This window comes from Montipora capricornis, unplaced genomic scaffold (assembly GCF_036669925.1).
Source record: "Montipora capricornis isolate CH-2021 unplaced genomic scaffold, ASM3666992v2 scaffold_475, whole genome shotgun sequence".
Classification (NCBI taxonomy): Eukaryota; Metazoa; Cnidaria; class Anthozoa; order Scleractinia; family Acroporidae; genus Montipora; species Montipora capricornis.
The window spans coordinates 758,439-777,377 of record NW_027180212.1 but is presented as its reverse complement, the minus strand read 5'-3'; the positions used below and the strand labels follow the sequence as shown (position 1 = coordinate 777,377).

The 18,939-nt window shown below is 39.1% G+C and overlaps 2 protein-coding genes and 1 pseudogene across 2 annotated transcripts in view; 1 reads left to right on the top strand and 2 right to left on the bottom strand.

Moving 5' to 3' along the window:
* Positions 1-1,770, bottom strand: part of LOC138036250 (uncharacterized) — a 4,300-nt pseudogene extending 2,530 nt beyond the window's left edge.
* The window catches only part of LOC138036254 (guanylate kinase-like), a 26,274-nt gene extending 15,665 nt beyond the window's left edge, over positions 1-10,609 (top strand). Inside the window, exons 3-9 of the mRNA XM_068882596.1 lie at positions 3,488-3,529; positions 5,304-5,400; positions 5,840-5,903; positions 6,512-6,586; positions 6,755-6,839; positions 7,637-7,722; positions 9,941-10,609. Of these exons, the coding sequence (XP_068738697.1) occupies positions 3,488-3,529; positions 5,304-5,400; positions 5,840-5,903; positions 6,512-6,586; positions 6,755-6,839; positions 7,637-7,722; positions 9,941-9,967 (476 nt within the window). The 3' untranslated portion in view covers positions 9,968-10,609. The remainder of the gene's footprint in view (positions 1-3,487; positions 3,530-5,303; positions 5,401-5,839; positions 5,904-6,511; positions 6,587-6,754; positions 6,840-7,636; positions 7,723-9,940) is intronic.
* LOC138036252 (leucine-rich repeat-containing protein 47-like) lies at positions 10,167-18,939 on the bottom strand. The gene is made up of 4 exons (XM_068882594.1): positions 17,929-18,939; positions 14,242-14,480; positions 12,940-13,042; positions 10,167-11,597 (listed from the first exon to the last, which is right to left on the bottom strand). Exons 1-4 carry the CDS (start codon positions 18,892-18,894, stop codon positions 11,304-11,306), a joined length of 1,602 nt encoding a protein of 533 aa, XP_068738695.1. The 5' UTR covers positions 18,895-18,939; the 3' UTR covers positions 10,167-11,303.

Sequence of the window (18,939 nt, the reverse complement as noted above, 5' to 3'; positions counted from 1 at the left end):
ATACCCCTTTGGTTGGTTCAGTGGCAAATGTCGGAAAGCTGACTTGGATTTCATCTCTCGCTTTATTCTAGGGAAGTCCCAGCAATTTAGATTCCCCCAAGTTCCTAGCGCCCAGTTGCTGCTTGGTGTAGGTCTGACTTTCTTTATCTGGGGATGAATTGTCAGCCTCTAAATCCCAAACGTTTGATTGCCACTTGTGAAGTTCGAAAGTTGCCTCACTTAAGATTTCTCGGGCCCTCTGCTTGGCTTCTAGTGCTTGTTTCACTGACTCCCTGCCTGTGATTAGATCATCGACATACATGCTGCGCTCTATCTCCTCCACCAGTTTTGGGTTCACTGATTTGTATCGTCGTAAATGTTCTCTGATAACTGCAGCTAGGAGGAACGGAGACGGCGCTAAGCCAAAGAGTAAGGTAAGGTGAAGTCACCAGGAGACCCATCAGGCCGGCGGTTATCTCTGGTTTCTGTGGCATGAAGCGACTAGGAGTATTTCTACTCCACCCTGGATGGGATGCTATTCCATCGCAGGGTTACCCCCAGCATCTCGCCAGTACCCGTTTATACACCAAAGAGCCAAAGAGTACTCTGGTGAAACACAATGTTTCCACTTGCTTGCTCCTTAGATCCTTTAACCAGTGAAAGCGCAAAGTGTCTTGGTCTGCTCCACGAACATGAATCTGCAAGAATGCTTGCCTCAAGTTGCCTGCGATTGCCACCGGGCAAAATCTGTTTCTGTAGTGGTTCTGTAGTGGCAGGCCTACTTCCAGGCACTCGTTGAGTGAGGCTGCACTTGAATTTGCTCGCGCTGAAGTGTCATACACGATGCCCATCTTTGTGGTTTCTGCATTCTCGCACACAACTGCTTGGTGGGGATGTAGAATTCTTTCCCATCACTGCCTGCTTTATTCGTACGTTCTACGATTCCTTGATTTAGCTGATCCTGGATGATGTCTTTATACCTTTCAAGCTGGCCTCGCCTTTCTAATCTGTGTATAAGGTTTTCCAGACGCTTCAGGCTCCCTGTGCGGTGGTTAGTTAGGGGAGGATGATTCCCCTTCCAGGGTAGGCTTGTCTCGTACCAGCCTTTGGCACTCCTGGAAAGCTGTTCCTTGAATTCTTTGTAAAGTGTCTCCTGATCTCCACTCAGTTTTTCCTTTAGCCCAAGGACGTCCAACTTGCATAATTCTTCGTAGTCGATTGCTGAGGTCTGAGCTAGGAATATAATTATTACCGAAATCTAATTCCTTTCCAGGTGACGTGATGGTCCAGCTGAGCCTTGTGTATTCTGCAACTGGTTCTCCTGGGCATCCAATCCTTGGTCTTGTTCCTGTTTTGATCTTCACATACTCGTTTGTCCCAAGGATCAGATGTACATGTATCTTAGGCAACATAGGTTTTATTGTCATCATCCGCTATGGTTACACCCCTCAAATAGGAAAACTGCTCCACCATTTCTGTGAATTTGGAATTTTCAAGTGTCAACAATTCCTTGTGGTCGACCTTGTTTACTTCTGCTTCTAAGGAGAATTTGCCATCCAAACTTCCAATTTGTGAACCATAGTTATTTATTGCTTTGTTAGATGTGCCAAACATTTCAATTCGCTTGAATTCTTGACGGATTGGATGCAAATGTAAACAATCTTAAAGGGTTGATGATGCATAGGAACTTCCTGCTCCTGTATTCAACAGCACTCTACACTTTACACCATTCACTGCGGCTGTAACCATGGGATAAACCACTCCCTTCCTTTCCACGCTTATCGCAGTCATCAATTGATCTTGTGGTGTGCATTTATCACAGATGGACGTATGTTGTCCTCTGTTGCAAATCCGGCAACCAGAGAGACTTTTACACTCAGTGGTGGGATGTTGGTTTCCTGTACAATTAAAACACAGTTGTTTAATGTGTAATTGTTACCTGCGGTCTTCAACTGTCACGAACTTGTCACAATTTACAGATCAGTGGTTTGCGGGCTCACAGTACACACACCCCCTTTGCGTTGGCATTGTTTCTTTTGTCTGGAATGTTTTTTCACGACCACGAAACTTAGCGCTTGGCTTCTCTAAATTCTTGGTGTTGCTTTCAACTGGATTTATTTCCTTCCAAGTCTTAAGAGCCGTTATCAATCGTGGAAAGTCCCAGTTCTGCCAGTCTTCGTGTCCTCTAACTAAATCCGCCTTTATTCTCTTCAGCTTGTTGAGCACACTCCTTGTATTTCCTGACATGTCCGTCAATCTCCCCAGTGTCTCCAGAGATTGGACATTGTACACAAGCTTCTTGTAAAAATTTGTGGATATTCACAGGTTGTGTCCCAGTGATGACAGGCAAATTCATGATATTCTGCGCATACGCATTCACAATCTCACTAGTCTTCCCGTATTCGCTGACAAGCCAGGATATTTTTTGCTCTCTCATAGCCTTCTGTTGTGAAAGGTAATCCGTCTATTTCTGTGTGAACCTTTGGATCTACAAGTTCCTTTAGATAAGTGAATTTGGTCACAGACGCTAGGTTTGTCTTTTCGATTTCCACTTGGAATTTGTTCCAAAAAGGGAGCCATCCTTTGTACGTCCCCTTCAACTTCGTGATTTCCAGCTTCGGTAGTCTTGTTGCCCTTTGTTGACTTTGTTCAGCGTTCACGGCAGGGTGCTGGTTGACCTTCGTTTCTTCCAACTCACGTTCGAGTTCTAATTTCATATTGTTCTCTCTCGAATTTAAGCTCCTCCTCACGAGCTCTCCTTTCTTCTTCATCCCTTTGTTTTCAGTGTTCAACTTCCCTACTGGTGTCGTGTAGCCATGTCTGCATCAGCTTAAGCAATAGGTCCTTCAATGCTACGGCTCCAATTTTCGACCTCTTTGGCGCTTTTACCAGATTCGAACATGGTCTGTTCTACCCTCAGTTTAAGCGCGTCCATTTCTTTCACTAATTCTTTTAGGTTCTCGCGTTGACATTCAACTGCTCCCAAGTTTCTTTTCTCCACAATGCCACGTGTCTTCGCCCTAGTGTATTTCAACCTTTGGATGTTAGCGTCGGCTTCTTTTTTGAGTTCCTCCATGCTTCGCCTTGTCCTGCAGGAGGTGCCACTGTATCGGAAATGAGACCAACGAGTCCGCTAGGTTCCGACACTTCACGCTTTATGATTTTCCCTCATTACAACAACTACTGTTACAGTACTCTTGCTTGAATCGCACTGGTCACTGACCTCTCACTCGAATCACAGATTTTCCACACCTTAAAAAATGTCATACGATAGTTGCGTTTGCCAGTGCGCAACGACAACTTCATCTGTCAACACTGCGATCGCTGGTCATGAATCAGCTCAACTCAATTATTTTAGAACAATTTCTCAGTCCATGGACTGGGGATCAGTGTTTTATTCATCTCTCCTGACAAGACTAGTATAGTTTTCATGATCATCTATTGGTGTGGTGTTCAGGTATTTATTGTTATATTTGACCTAGTACTCAGAAGTGTATTTTACTTTCAGATACAACTCGACGTCCACGGGCCGGGGAAGCTGATGGAAGGGGTAAACCATATTATTTATGAATTTAACAGTTACTGTACACAGGGGTGAAACTACTACATTGTAATTTATTTTGCGTTTTGTAGGGGAAAAAGGCATACTGTATTATTTTTGACTTCACAATGCCGCTCTATGGAAATTTATAAGACCTTGCTATCATGGCTACAGAAGTGGGAATGGCACAAAGCAATATTGTTGATTAAATGAAGGAAAAAATAACAATTATTATTGTGTTGCATGTGCCACATGCAGTTTAGTACTTTTCTTTGCCACACTTTGCAAATACCAAATCTTCCAACAAATCCAGTTATTGGATACTTGGCTATAATTATTACCCGACAGTAACTGGTATATTTTGGCAAAAATAACTGTCAGTCTTATCAACTAAATACAATACATATAGTTACTTAAGGACGTTCACGCTAATTGTTTGTGCACAACTTTTACTGCGCAGATAACGCAACTGTAATATGTCACACATTACTTCAAGCATTAGTTAAGATCTTATGGCAACAAAAACGCCAGGGAAAAATCTCCAGGTCAGCTAAAGAATGACACATTTTATTTCCAATTCATCATGAAACGTTAAAGAGAAAGGACCGGGAGGCTGGAAAAGGTCGCTAATCGAGTTGTGGTTAAAAGTTTTGAAAACTCAAGGACCTTTTGAAGACCTTTTTTGTAAGCCAATAGCTCGCCAATGCTACATCTAGAGCTTCCTTTAAACTCTTCCATCATGTCCAAACACACTTCGGTGCCCGAAAAAAAAAAAATCATTTGAAACCTGACACCTCCGGTTCAATTTTCCCCACCCCACGCAGGCAAAGGTCAAATACCCCACTCCTCGGACACAGAAGATAGTCAAATGCCCGGGGTTTGCCCAGGATTGGGGGGGTGGGGGGGAGGTGGGGGGGATGCTGAAGTTTCCATTTGATCGGCGCATAACTCCAGATGTCAAGGCAAGCGTCCTAACCACTAGGCTGTACTAAGCAAGTTACAGTGTTAAGCTGCATTTGTTATGGTCACTGTGATACACATCGTGTCTGGATTTACTGTAGGTTTTGGAAAGAATGTGAATTCTTGCTTAAGGTGACGTGGCTCCAGCCAAAAGTTTCAAAGCTTTCAACTTATATGTTATTCTTATTGGATGGTTTGGTACTACAGTGCTGTATCACATATTAGCAATGTTATGGTACCATAATTAACACCAGTTTAATTGCTGAACAAGATGTAGTCATTAAAATTGTGTTGTAATCAGTCACTGTGACAATGCATTTAGTTGCACATATCTCAAAAACAAACCTGATGACCCCCAGTTTTTATTGCTGGAAAGTGAACAGAAGGCCAAGATGAAACTTTCTGCAAAGTTAAAAAAAAAATTGTACTGCAGAGTCAGAGCCACCTTAAATCTGTGGTTTTTTAAAGGAGGCTCTGATTCTGTAGTACAGAATTTTTTTAAACTTTGCAGAAAGTTTCATCTTGGCCTTCTGATCACTTTCCAGCAATAAAAAATAGGCTTCCCCAGAGTCCCCAAATGCCAAAGTAAAGGGTGTTTTTGCTGGGCTTTCCTGTTGCCAAGGTAACTCATAACGTCACAACAATGACCGCATCCTGTTCAGCAATTATCAGTGTTTTATATGGTACCGTAACATTGCTGTTACATGATACAGTGTGCAGTGCCAGTCTTTCTAAAGAGAGTGTCTCTTCATAGTGTTGAAACTGGTTAGAGCCACCTAAAGGTCTGTTGGACTTACTAATTTTGTTTGTTTGTCTTTTCTAGAATACTACTTTACTGATCGTGAAGCAATGCAAAAAAGTATTGATGCTGGTGAATTTATTGAATCAGCAGTCTACAATGGAAATCTGTATGGAACAAGGTAAGTTATTGACCCCTGAAAAAGCTGGCTTGAAAAAGGAATCATTGGTTTTCTGTATTTTTGCTGGACTGAATACCTGTACAGCAGAACCTTTGACATTTATCAAATTAGTGGTGCAGAATACCAATAACCAACTGGTGAGGGGCAAAATAGTTTGCTATTGTCTAGCCAGGACAATGCAGAGGGGTGCTCAGTGTGGAACTGAATTCTGCAACTCCCGGCCCGGGTTGCTTGAAGCATAGTTAGCGCTAACCAATGTTAAATACTATGGAAACTTATAGGTTTTGATACCTCTTAACCAATGGTTAGCACTAAACAGGCTTCAAACAACCAGCCCCAGATTGATAGTCCTGTACCCTTATGACTCACCCAAACAGCCTCTTTCTTCTTGAAAATTTAACTTGTATAATTATAATGGTGGTTTAATTTTGTCTTCTAGTAAAAAGGCAGTGCAAGATGTCCTGAATTTGGGCAAAGTTTGTGTACTTGATATCGATATGCAGGTAATAAATGGCCAGTAGAATTGATAACTGACATGTTTCGCAGGGCCTTTAACTAACTCAATCCTTTTGATTTCATTGTTGAAGGCCAGCTAAGCATTATAACAAAACTAAATATTAAAGTAAAAATAAAAATTTTGTGGGAGGTTGATTCATGGTTTTTTTTTGGGAGGGGGGGGGGGGGGGTGGGGGGACAACTCTAAGAAACATTGTTTGGGCAACCTTATCTGTATTACCGGTAAACTTTAAGCCCTCCCAGAAAGATAGCCCCTATTTTCTTGGGTGACATTCTTGCTTTTTTATTCTTTGCCCCAATAATATGTCATTTGAAGTCCAGCACACTCTAAAAGACTGCGAGGATTCAGCCGCGTAGCCCAGTGTGCTATTTTTCTGTTTTTGTTTCATCATAACTACAGTTAAAGCTCTTAAGGTTTTGGGCAGGGCAGCAGAAATTTTGATTTTGCACCCCTTAGTTGTACTAATAATATTGATTGAGTTCCTTTTATTAATACTATGTCAGAAAGCCCTGTTGAACTACATGTAGCTGCCAGAGGATTATTAATGAGTTTTTTCGCTATAAAACTCAGCCACTTTAATTTGTTTCTCCACAGGGAGTAATAAATTTAAAGAACACAAACCTCAATTGTTATTATGTATTTGTCAAGACTCCTTCATTAGAGGAACTGGTTAGTAAAACTTATAGTTTGTTACTAATGGTTTACTGACTTTGTCCTTTCATGTCACCTTGGCAACTGATGCTTTAATACAAGTATGTAGCTTTTTATGACTGGCAAGAAAATTATAGTCTTGTTCACCACTGAAAGTTGTTGAGTTTCTTTTCCGAATCTTTTCAGGAAAAGCGTCTTCGTGCTCGTGGGACAGAGACAGAAGAGTCTTTATCAAAAAGATTAGATATAGCGAAGGAAGAACTTGCATTTGGTATGTTCTTGATTTGCATTGACAACTCCATGAATGTTTGACAGATTTGGAAGCACAGTAGACAATCCTTGATAGAGTTTGATCATCTTGCTGAGTGTGGGCCTGAAAATGACTGTTGAATGACCTTTATTTCCAAATTGTGGATGGAGTGAGGCAGCTCCTAATGTCTCTGTTTTTTCTTGGGTCTAAATCTCTTTTAATCACAAAAGATCATAGCATTGAGTCAAAATTTCCTCCTGAAATTTGAATTACAAGACTCCAGGGGCCGGTTGTTCGAAAGCCGATTAACTTAATCCAGGATTCATGTTTTTAACCTTTTGGTGAAAGTTTCTTTGGCTTATTTTTGTTTTCAAGATTGACTTCTTCCAATGAAACGTTTTGCCGAATATCAGCCTTGAACAGCATTTGGGAGCAGAGAAATAAACCCCTTGGTTAATTCTTAATCTGGGATTAGTATTAATCGGCTTTTCAACAACCGGGCCCAGGAATTCAATCCCCTCCATTCAAAAGGGTACCCCCCTAGGGGAGAACTCAGCATAGGTTTATGGGTCAAGCTCAAAATGTAGTGGTTGAACTTGCGGTGAGGGCAAAACGTTTTGGTACCCTTAAATTTAACTAGAAAAAAATTAATAATTGATGTTGAGAAATCAGTTGGCACATAGGTGCTAGTGGTTTATTCTACAGAGATTTTCACAAGAGGAGCTTTCTTCACTCATGAACAGCCTTTATAAATAATCAACCATAATAACACTGGTTTTAGCATTTGTAAAATCTGTTGTTGCCTTTCATTTTTTTAGCTGACACGCCCGGCAACTTTAATAGCATAATTATTAACGATGATTTGGAAAGAGCATACAGCGAATTCCACGATACCATCAGTGAGGTACTGTTAAACATCCAACTATCTTAAAACTAAAATGGTGAAAATAATGGAAAATGAAATGAGATGCAATATTGTTAAAGTGCTACTATGACCAAAAACTCAGTTCTTCTTTTTCTTTGGATAATTTTCAAAACTATGTTACCTAAACACTAAGTGACCCAAGTCTTAAGCCTTGGCTTCAAAATGACACCTGTTTATTTTCACTGGAATTTTCCTATTTAATGCTCCGCAATTACTAATTGAGAGTGGGAGTGAGGAGAAAATGACGTCAAAGACTCACTAGTTTAAGAATGCAATGCATGGGTATGCAGCTGAATTAATAGGCAGCACAAGAGTTCCGAGCATTCTGACTTTTAAACTCTTGTTTTGCATATATACTGAGATTTTCGCATCACATTTTACTGTGTGAAAAAGCGTTTCGGATTTTACTTCGACCAATCAGAGGCGAAACGAGTTTCTCACACATGAAAAAATCATTTCGTCCAATCACAAACCACGGTTTAAGCGAATTGTGTTTTTGCGGGCTTTTTTGCGGTCATCGCGGTCATTACAGTACCTTTATTGGCTTACCAATTTGGGATTTGCTTATTTCTTTATTTTCAAACGAGCAGTTCCGTATTTAATTAAGAATTGAAATGTTTGCTATCCTTTGCACCAGTCATGATTTTTGATTGGTGATATTTTCACACGTTGATTTTACTAAAAACTTAATTTTTCGAAGAGAATTTAATACAGGAGTTTTGTAATTATTATTTTAGAGAACCAATTAAAGCTGGATATATAAAAAAAATCTCAGTATGTATAAAATAAACAAATTACAGCATGGGAAGCACTTTGTACAGGATTTTCACACTTGTTGGTTTTGTATCAGAAATCTCACTCGTTCGCTTTCAGATACTTCACCAACTTGTGTGAAAATCCCGTATTCATGCGCTTTCCATGAAGTAATCTCTATTTTACACACTGAAATGACATCCAACCCTCTGAGGTCCAATTGGTCAGTTTTGAATATGATAAAAAGTGGACCATTACATCCAAAACTTACTCACAAAGTAAAAAGCCTTTGGATAAAAACCAAAGCTCAAAAATTTGCCAGTCAGGTGTTAAGCAAACACACTTTCAAAATCCGAAGGAAAAAAGGAAGTGATTTTTTGATCATAATCGCACTTTACAGTGTAAGTTGTAGTTTAGCAAACTTTTTCGATAATGTTTGCTTTGTTGAATGGCATGCATGTAGTAGAGGAGAACACAGGTGCTCTACCAAATGAGAAGACTGCAAAACAATTTACTTGAATCAAAGCAGATTTAAAAATAATTTGGTTTTTTTTAAACCCTTTGTCTTGTAAGAGTGACACTCAAATGAATAGGACACCCTTTAAAAGGGGTAAGGAGATAGGAAGAGAACCGAACAGACTCAATCCACATAGTCGTTTTCATCTAAGCGTGGACACATGATAGGAAAACTTGTTTGTGAAGTTTTAGTTTAGCAGCTGGTAAGCAAACAGTTGAATTTTTGTGTGCGATAGTTCGAAAGTATTTAAAGCATGCTCTATCAGATTAGGGTCAATTTCTTAGAAAAAACTTGTCACGTTTGCAGCCAATTAGAGCATGTTTCCCATCACGTCCACACTAAGATAAAAAATGAGGGTAGTTGTGAGTCCAAAAATTGAACCTGGGCCACATACGTGGAAGGGGAGTGAAGCAACCAATGAGAATACAAAAATATGCCACAAAAGATTGTGTTTAATATTTTTAGTACACTTCTAATATGCCCTGTTCTTTAGATTGACATAAAAAATACCTGATAATACTCTTTGTTTGTCCCTCCAAAATTTTGCATAAGCATTGTTTCCAGTTTCTCTTGGGACCATTGTAAGTACCAAGAGAAAATAAACACAATGCTTATGCAAAATTTTGGAGGGACAAACAAAGAGTATTATGGTACTTTTGATATTGGCTAATTTAGGGCCTGAGCAAAATGAGGAAACAGTCTCTAAGGAATACTGTTTCTACAAAGACCATTATTTTCTAGTTTATGGAGGCCTCAAGGTCTTGCAGTGAACAAGAGCAGTTAAAAGGAAATTTTCAATTCCCTCCCAGCTTGTATGAGAACCATCGAGGAGCTATTGGAGTTGTCACCTATGCGCAGAACAGGAATTAGCTGTGAAAAGTGACTGAAATACCTTAATCTAATGTTGACCTCTTTCTTTTCCTACAGAATGTCATTGGTCTTTCTTCATCATGAAGATCTCAAATCTACATCAGTGACTACTGAACGTAGTAAAGGAAGCAAGGAATATTTAATTTCTCTGTCAACTGGGTTAAATCTTTTACTTGATTACTTTTAAATTAGCTATGCTAAACTAGGTTTCATAAATTATTTGTAACTAAACATCAGGTCTTGTTCAACTCATCAAAGGATAAAGCAAAACCCAATCAAAATCTGCTATGATTGCAGATTTTGATTGTTTCTAGTAATTTGGTTTTGGTATTATGGCTTTCAATTTCCACTAAGCAGTCTTGCACTCGTGATCCAGAGCTGAAACTTTGGAAACAGGTTTTTTAAAAAAAATGAGTTCAGGATTTCTGGGTGTTTTCTGTTTTCTAATTTGCCTCAGACATGTTTATTCTAAACTGTTACAAATCAGAAGACTTTGTCTGACATGAATCTTTTGCTCTGGTGAAAACATACTCCAATGTTGAAGCTCCAGTACCTGAGACTAAAATGGTCATTAAAGCAGACAAATGTTAACGCTAACAATTTAAATGAATTTCAATCATGGTACAATGTTTTATTATTTCAGCAGAATTCCTCTGTAAAGAAGAAATGGGCAAGATGTTTAGTATTCTAGGAATATTGGCAATAAATTCAGAGATGCGCTATTCATTGTGTTTAGGGTCATGACCTTTCTGGTTTGCTGAATTGGAACTAATGACCCTGCTGCAAATTCTTTACACATTTTTTTTGCAGAGGGGGAAGGGAACCAGTTATCTTTTATCTCCTTTACTCTAAGATGAGATATCCTTATAACCACACCTGCTGGTTTTAGTGAATATTTTCACCATCCCATAATGCAATACATTTTTTTTTTTTTGGGGGGGGGGGGGGGGGAGGGTCTTTACATAAAACCAATACAAGGTATTTACTCTTGGGACTGCATCATGCTTCAGTGAACTGGATATCCATTGTTTTAATACAAATAACCCCCCAAAATGAACTGTATTATGGGGTTGGTGAAAAAAGCAAATTGAGTCACATGTTACACAAGGCAATCAAAGGTTGAGCACATGAATAACTGGGATCTTACTAGGCTGTGAGCAAGCCTACTTCTTTGGGGGTATCAAGCAAGTATTTTGGTGGCAGAGCTGTCAACAGGTCATTCTTCTCATGTGTTGATGGCACCGCCACCAAAATACAGCCTAGGATCTTACACCCTGTCTTCACTTAAAAATGGCCTTTTAACAACAAGCTTGTAAAGTAAAAGTTTTGAAATCTGCTAAGACCTGTTGATAAAATCTCTGCAGTTATCATACTATTAAATTATCACCACATTGAATTGTGCACCATCTCTTTAGTGGTATTACGCCTTTTCTTCATACAATACTTTTACTGCCTCAAACTGTAGGTCAACTCTTGAAGGATAGACTACTTTAAGCTGTCCTTCACTATTTACCACTCTGGCTTGCTCAATAATTAGCTCTTTGGTTCCACCAGCACTATCATCATGAGCAGAAGCAGTAGCACAGGTCTCTTGACTGGAATGAAACCCAGATTCCACCATGCTATTTATCAAATGTTCCATCACTGATTTACATGTGCCTAGATCAACAGCTGATGTCACCTCCAACAAAACATCCAGCTTGCCTGCCTTGATCTGTGAAATAAGGTTTTACAAAAACTTAAAATGAATTGGACACATTTTAGGCATCTGGACAAGATGAACTTACAGCGTAAGAAAATTATACTTGCTGGAGCAAAGATCATTTGATAGTCATGTACCCATGAAAGAGAATCGCAGGCTGTAGGCAAATTACACACAACAAGCAAAGCACAGAGTCCGCTGTTTACTGTGCCAAGTTGTAGGACAAAAACAACAATCTTGTTCCCAGGGTCTCTCTTCTCAAAGGAGGGAGAGAAGAGAGACCCTGGGAACCAGGGACAAATGGTTAAAAATTTGAAGCTAAAAAAATTCTCCTAATCTTTGACCAGTTTTATTCATTTTAAGAGAAGTGTTAAAGTGCCCCTGTGACCAAAAAATCAATTCTTATTTTTCTAAACACTAAGCGACCAAAGTTTTATTCCTTGATTTCAAAAAGACTCCTGTTCATTTGAACTGGAAATTTCCTATTTAATGGTCCGCCATTGCTAACTTTAAGACTTTGAGAGAGCTGGAGCAAGGAGAAAATGATGTCAAAGGCTCGCTAATTTAAGAATGCAATGTGTGTGTATGCCGCAGAATTAATATGCAGCACAGGAGTTTTGGGCTGTCAGACTTTTAAACTCTTGTTTTGCATATATAATAAGCTACATTCACACGTTGAAATTTTAAGCTAGTGAGCCTTTGACGTCACTTTTCCCTGGATCCAACCCCCTGAGGCCCAATCCATCAGTTTTGAATGTGAGTAATGGCGGACCTTGAAATCCAAAACTTACACTCAAAGTAAACAGCCTTTGGATAAAAATCAAAGCTCAAAATTTTGCCAGTCAGGTTTTAAGCAAACACACTTTCAAAATCTGAAAAAACGATAAGTGATTTTTTTCACCTCAAGGGCAATTTAAGAGCACTCTCCTTGAATAAGGTAATAGACCACACCTGAAGGACAAATCTTAATGACCAGGTTCAATCAATCAACCTTTTTTTACCAAAGCTCTCTCCAAGTCCCAAATTAAGAGGCAAGGTTGAGAGGCAAGGTGAGGGAGTTAGATAGCATATAACTAGAGAAGCTGAAGGAAAACCTTGCTGAAATTTGTTTTGCTTGTTCTCATGCCAATACCCTGATAAATTTTGCCTACTAAATTAATGTAACAGTTTATTCCGTAATTTTAGTGCACTTGATTGTGAAAAAACGAAGCATAATTTTAAACAGATAAGTCTAGTATTTTTCAAAGTTTGTCAAAAGGATCAAGTAGAATTATTGAGGCTTGTTTCTAAATTTATTTAATCAAGGAAATGTGTCCAGCTTAGAGATGAAAACAAAATGATGATCTAGGCTCACCTTACTGTTTTCGCTGTTAGTCACTGGTGGAAAAGAAATAACTGTCTTGTTTCTGTCCCTCACAACAGAATATAGTGGAGTGTCTTGAACAAGGCTTAAATATCTAACAGCAATTAGAAGAAACAGTGTGGATAATTAAAATAATAACAAATTAATAGTCAGTTAAGGACGCTGCCTACCAATGGGCCCTTTGCAGGATGGTGATCACATGGTACAAACCCGCCATACTGGGACGCAAATTGCGCACTGGGACATCCAAAACAAAGGCTGGTTAATCTAAATTTTCTTTGTTTTAGATGTCCCAGTGGGCAGTTTGCGTCCCAGTATGGCGGATTTGTACCATGTGATCACTATCCTGCAAAGGGCCCATTTTTGCCCCGGTTTATGATTGTGCAGGAAATGTACAACTGTAGATCTTGACAAGTGTCATTGAAATCCAAAAAGAAACTGATAGGGGGTAACCACACATTTTTCCAAGATAATTCATGAATAATAATTGTAAAAAGCTATAAAATACAAAGCATTGTTTTGCGTTCTTTCTCAAATTGAAGCTTATAATTATCTCTCAAAAATGCATGGTTACGCCCAATTTTCTTTTTGGATACCAAGACTACTTACTAAGATCTACTTTACCCAGATAGTTTTAAACCGTGCAAAAATATCCCGGTATTAGTGAGCATCACCAATAGGAAACTGGAGTATCTTGATATGCGCAGAATTTATGCGCAATAACAAGAGTAGGCACCGTCCTTAATTTACAATAGTCATGTAATTATGAAGAGAATGGTGATGATGGTCATAGTTGTGGATTCAGAGATGTGCATTGCAAGGGTAGAAATGGGCTACCATTGATAGCCAAACATCTCAGAAGATTTCAAAGTCTACCACTTCGCATATGCCATAAAAACACGAGACTTTCTCCTCAGTTATTTTGAGACCCTGATTGGCTTAAAGAAATTTAGGGAGGAGAAAAACCTTCCACATCACAAAAATACAATTATAAAAGATGATCTCGAAAGAAATCTGAATCTGAACCTTAATTCCAAACCTGAGATTTTTTACGAGATTTTAGGCTTCCACGTAAATCAAATAACTTGTTTGCAGAGAATCAAATGGTCAAATGGTAAAGTAGCAAAAAGCCAGGGAAATACATGTATGTTTGAAAAGTAACTGGGTTAATATTAGCCAGAGGAAGTCCTTGAAGCCTTTAGTGACCACGTGGTGAGCTAAACCAAAGATAGCACTTCCTGGAAGGTCTTACTTTAAAGGTAAATAATAACTATTTGAAAACGCAGAACGTACTTGTACAAACCAGTCTTAAAAGGACTTCTCTTTTGTCTCTGTTTCTGTTTCAAGGCTTCTGTTCTCAGGTCTGCTATAAGTTGTTCAGCAGTTACTTCCTTGTGTCGCCCAAGTGGAATCAGGTGGACATTGCTTGGAGTAACCCCTTCATACTCAAGAGGAAATGTTAACGATGAAATGTCATGTGTAGCTATCGTGGCTAAGGTCCGATGGTCACACACACTATCATGCAGTTTTGTCTGTTTGAAAAAACAAACAAACCATCACCATCATTAACACCTACCGGGTATATAGTAAGTTCAACATGCCAGCGGAAGTCAAACAAAGGAGCAATGGTCCTACTATGACATTGTTTTGACGAGGCTAAACCACAACACTGCAAATTCCCCCACCTTGCCCTCACCTCTGCGAATAATTTTCTCTCCCACATGATTTGAACAAGGGTTGTGGGATAAGAACTACTGTTGACAGCTCTCATATTAGAAAACTTGAAAGTCTAGCCATTTGCGCATGTAATAAAAAATGCAGCCCTTTCTTCTCAGTTATTCTACGACCCTGATTCAGGCCTTCTGACAGGGTGCGATTAAAAAATGCAAATTATGCGATTTTTTCAGGGCAGATTGTGCGATTAGAAAGGCCAATTATGCGATAAATAATGTAAATTATGCGATTTTTTTCTCAGCAATTTTGAGCTTGTTTTATAAGGTTTCAGGTTAAGAAAAACACTTTTTTGCTGCCCTAAAGACATTTTGAACACAAAGGAACAGTAATTATGTATCTCGATCGACATTAGTTGGGATAAATAGAAAAAATGAGGTCTTAGACTGCACTACCGGTGCACCACGTTAAAAGTTGAAAGGAAACAGCTAACATGCCAAATGAATGATCAAGGTGCTCGTCAACCACGAATTTCCGAAGATGGTCAATCACAATAGGGCCATACCCCCATTTATACGAGAGAAAATAAGCCGCGGCTTTCTCTGGCCGCGGCTTACAGAAGACTCGCATGTTCACCCCGTATAAATGGTACAAAATCTACGTTCACGTCTTTTTCAAGCCGCGGCCTATATTGACTTGGGAATATATATTCGTATAAATAGTTCCTTTTGCGTATTTTGTACACCGTGGCCAGAGTAAGCCGCGGCTTATTTTCTCTCGAATAAAAGGCCCTAATATTGCACGACGAGAAAAACATCAGTCCATCGTCCACGTGGAGCGTACCTGTGAGGTACTTTCTTGCTCGATCGTGAGCTGTCAGATTGGGCGGAATGTTTCTTCGTCGAAGAAAAAGCGAGCGTTTTCACAACAAACTTATCCATGAGTAAGTTTTTATCAGTTTTCAACGAAAGAAACTACATTTTGCCGAAAAACTTACAACTTCGCTTATTTTTCATAAATCTCTTCTATAAGAGAAGGCAAGTGTGTCATTTCAGTGGTGTGTATATAAGGGCGTGTTTGTGTTGCACCAATAGAAGGAGACTCGTACCAGGTCCCCGACATGAAAAATAAAGCCTTGAACTTCGAATGTTTACGAAATCGAAGGTGACAAAGGTTTTTTAGCCTTTTTCCAAGATAAATCATCTTAAAAATGGCGTATTTATGCAGGAATTTCTAAGAAACGTCTTGATTTATGTTTCAGTTTATGAATTTTGTGCGTCCTTTTGTGAATTATGCGATTTTTCGTGAATTGTGCGATCGGATGCGATTTGAGGTCGATTGTGCGAAATCGCACCATCGCGTAATATCAGAAGGCCTGCTGATTGGTTGGTCTGACTTTGGTTTCAACCTGTCAACCCTCACACAGTAGCTGAATCCTTAACTCAGCCGACTGGTTAATGTCATTTTCTGTTACTTTGCCTTACTGGTAGAATAACCACTACAGTTTAGTTTAGTTTTATTCTTTTGCACTATTTATAACTATTTCTACATTAATTAAAGTACAGTGCTCAAAATTAGCAGTCGTCTGGTCCTCCCAGACAACCAGAGAGTTTACCAAGCAACCAGTTTTTGGTGAAATGAAAAGCCTGGTTGCCCAAGGAAAAACAACAGACAGCCCAGCCAAAAATAGAAAATGAATTACGGCATTGTAAACAAGCAGCACCAGACTCACTTGTCCATTTTCCATTACCAATGTCAGATAGTAGTTTGAAGTAAACAATAACAGTTGCTAATTTCCAACAGCTGAGCATTTTCCCATGTTTTGAATAACTGTGGCTTTGACAAAAAATTGCTGGATAGGAAAATGCAAGAGACGACATGTAGACGACGGAGATTGAAAAATAATGCGAAAACTTAAACTCATACTTCCACAAAAAAACACAGGCACACCCCTATGTGATTGCATCTCAAAATGGTGTGCAGCATTTCATAATTATGAGTTTCCTTACAGGCAACCAAGCATTTTTTTTTTAATTTCGAGCACTGAAAGTACCTTACAAGAGTAAAGAGATAAAACAGCAAGCTAAATTACACAAGTGATGAAAATTACGCAAAACATGCACAGTGACCAAAGTAGCTTAAGCTTTTGACTTGGTCACCAGTTGCCAACTATGGTGGACAGGTGAACATCAGTTGAGACCACATCACTGGGAACTCCTTGCCATACCCTTTGTGAACAGTGTGTGGGGTGAATACGAGCGAGCGTTGTTAGATAGTCCATGTAGTTTATTGACAATTGCTGGTTCTGGCTGTCTCAAAATTATCAAAACCATTCAACAAATAAAGTCAAGAATCAAAGAGATAAAAGAAGATGAACATTCAAATAGTCTCACAAAGGTTCAGGTCTATGCGATGTTTTGTGCGGGAGTTATTCAAAGAAATGTTTTACTCAAATTTATAAAGCTTTGTATGGAGAAGCCATGTTTGTGTCCCTCTGAGGGGCACAAATATGGTGGCCGGAAGCTAACGAAAACATAATTTTGTCATAAAGCTTTGCTATAAAAAGCCTGTAGTCGTCTTCTGAGGGCTCATAAACGTCTACACAAGTACTTATTCTCATACAAGGACTGTACAAATTGAAAAATCTCAGGGCATAAGTCACTTTTTTAACCTACGTTCACGACAGCATTCTTGGCCTCCATTCTAATATCGTGCCACGCAAAAGCTTAGAAATTCAACCTTGCTTTATCACAAGATGAAAAACACTATCAAGCTGAAAATGTGGGGAAAGATAAGTCAATCTCAAAAGGACTGATAATTCCTTATTTCTTAATTTCCAAGACATCACCTGAAAACCAAGAAATTATAGCGGCAGGTACAAAACGCAGGTCACAGGTCATTATTTAACCTATACAGAAAGTATCCTAAACATTCATAAAAGCTAACCTTAGGCCTAATTACACCTAATTAGGCCTAAAGAATTCATAAAAGCTAATTTTAGGCCTCATTAGGCCTAAAGAAAAGTTTTTAGGCCTAAGGTTAGCATTTATGAATGTTTAGGATTATAACTTTCTTTATAGGTAAAACAATGACCTGTGACCTGTGCCCTGTGACCTGTGACCTGCATTTTGTACCTGCCGGAAATTATAGAGACTCTGGTTTTTTGGTTTTTTGTTACCGATAGCATCAGCGTCATCACCATCATCATTATTACCACCAAAATGAACAATTGATCTGAGTATAACAAAGAAGTTATCACAGACCCAATAATCTGTCTCTAAAATTGGTTTGTGCTATTCATGAAAATACCTGAATACTGATGAACTTCTTGAAGGTCGCCATGTCAGTGAGGTCCAGATTTTTCACAACTGTACAAACAATATATGGTCTGATCTCTTGGACACTTGCTTTGACAACGACTTGAAACCTCTCGCTTTTCAAAACTCTAATCATAGTGCCCGATTGCATATAGATGCCCTCTTTCTGCTTTTCAGTGTCTCCCTCACTGGTCTTTCTGTTTCTTCCCTTCTTTCTCGATTTTTCCCCACTTTTTCCTTTTTCGTGTCCCACAGCAACATAATCAAGAATTGCTTTTGTGTGACACTCTTTGATTAACTTAGCAAGCCTGCTGTCCTTGATAGCATTGTCTTGAAGGTCAAGTTTCTTCAATTTGTGGCATAGTGAGAGCTCTGTAGGGATGGACTCTATGCTGTTCACATTCAATGTCAACACCTTCAAAGATGCTAGTTTTGATACATTCGAGCTTAAAGTGGTAATGTTATTGTTGGAGGCATGTACTTCTGCAAGATGTTCCAATTCGTACAGACTCTGAGGCAGGTCACCCAGCTGGTTATGGCTAACATCTAGTCTTGCAAGATTTGTTAGCCGCTTTAACTCTGGTAAGACTGTGAGCTTGTTACAGTTCAAGTTCAATGTTTGAAGTGAACTGATTTCGCTCAAGGTTGAAGGCAAAGTTTTCAATTCGTTTCCAGATAAATCAAGAATCTTAAGTTCCCTCAACAATCCAATTGAAGAGGGCAGTTGCTGTAAAGAATTTCTATGCAAGTCCAAAGTTTTAAGGTGCAGCAAATTTCCTAAATCCTCTGGGAGAGAGGATAACCTCGTGTTCGAGATTTGAAGAAAGTTGAGGCAGTTCAACGCGAAAATGTTTTGGTCTAAGCCGTCTTTTTCAATTCTCTCTGCTATTTCTGGACCGGTCAAAACTAGTTCATATCTTTGTTCTTCTACGGCTCGCTTTACCTCTGGCCAACTCATTATGTGTTTGTGAGTTGACGAAAACACATGTGGCCATCATGGATG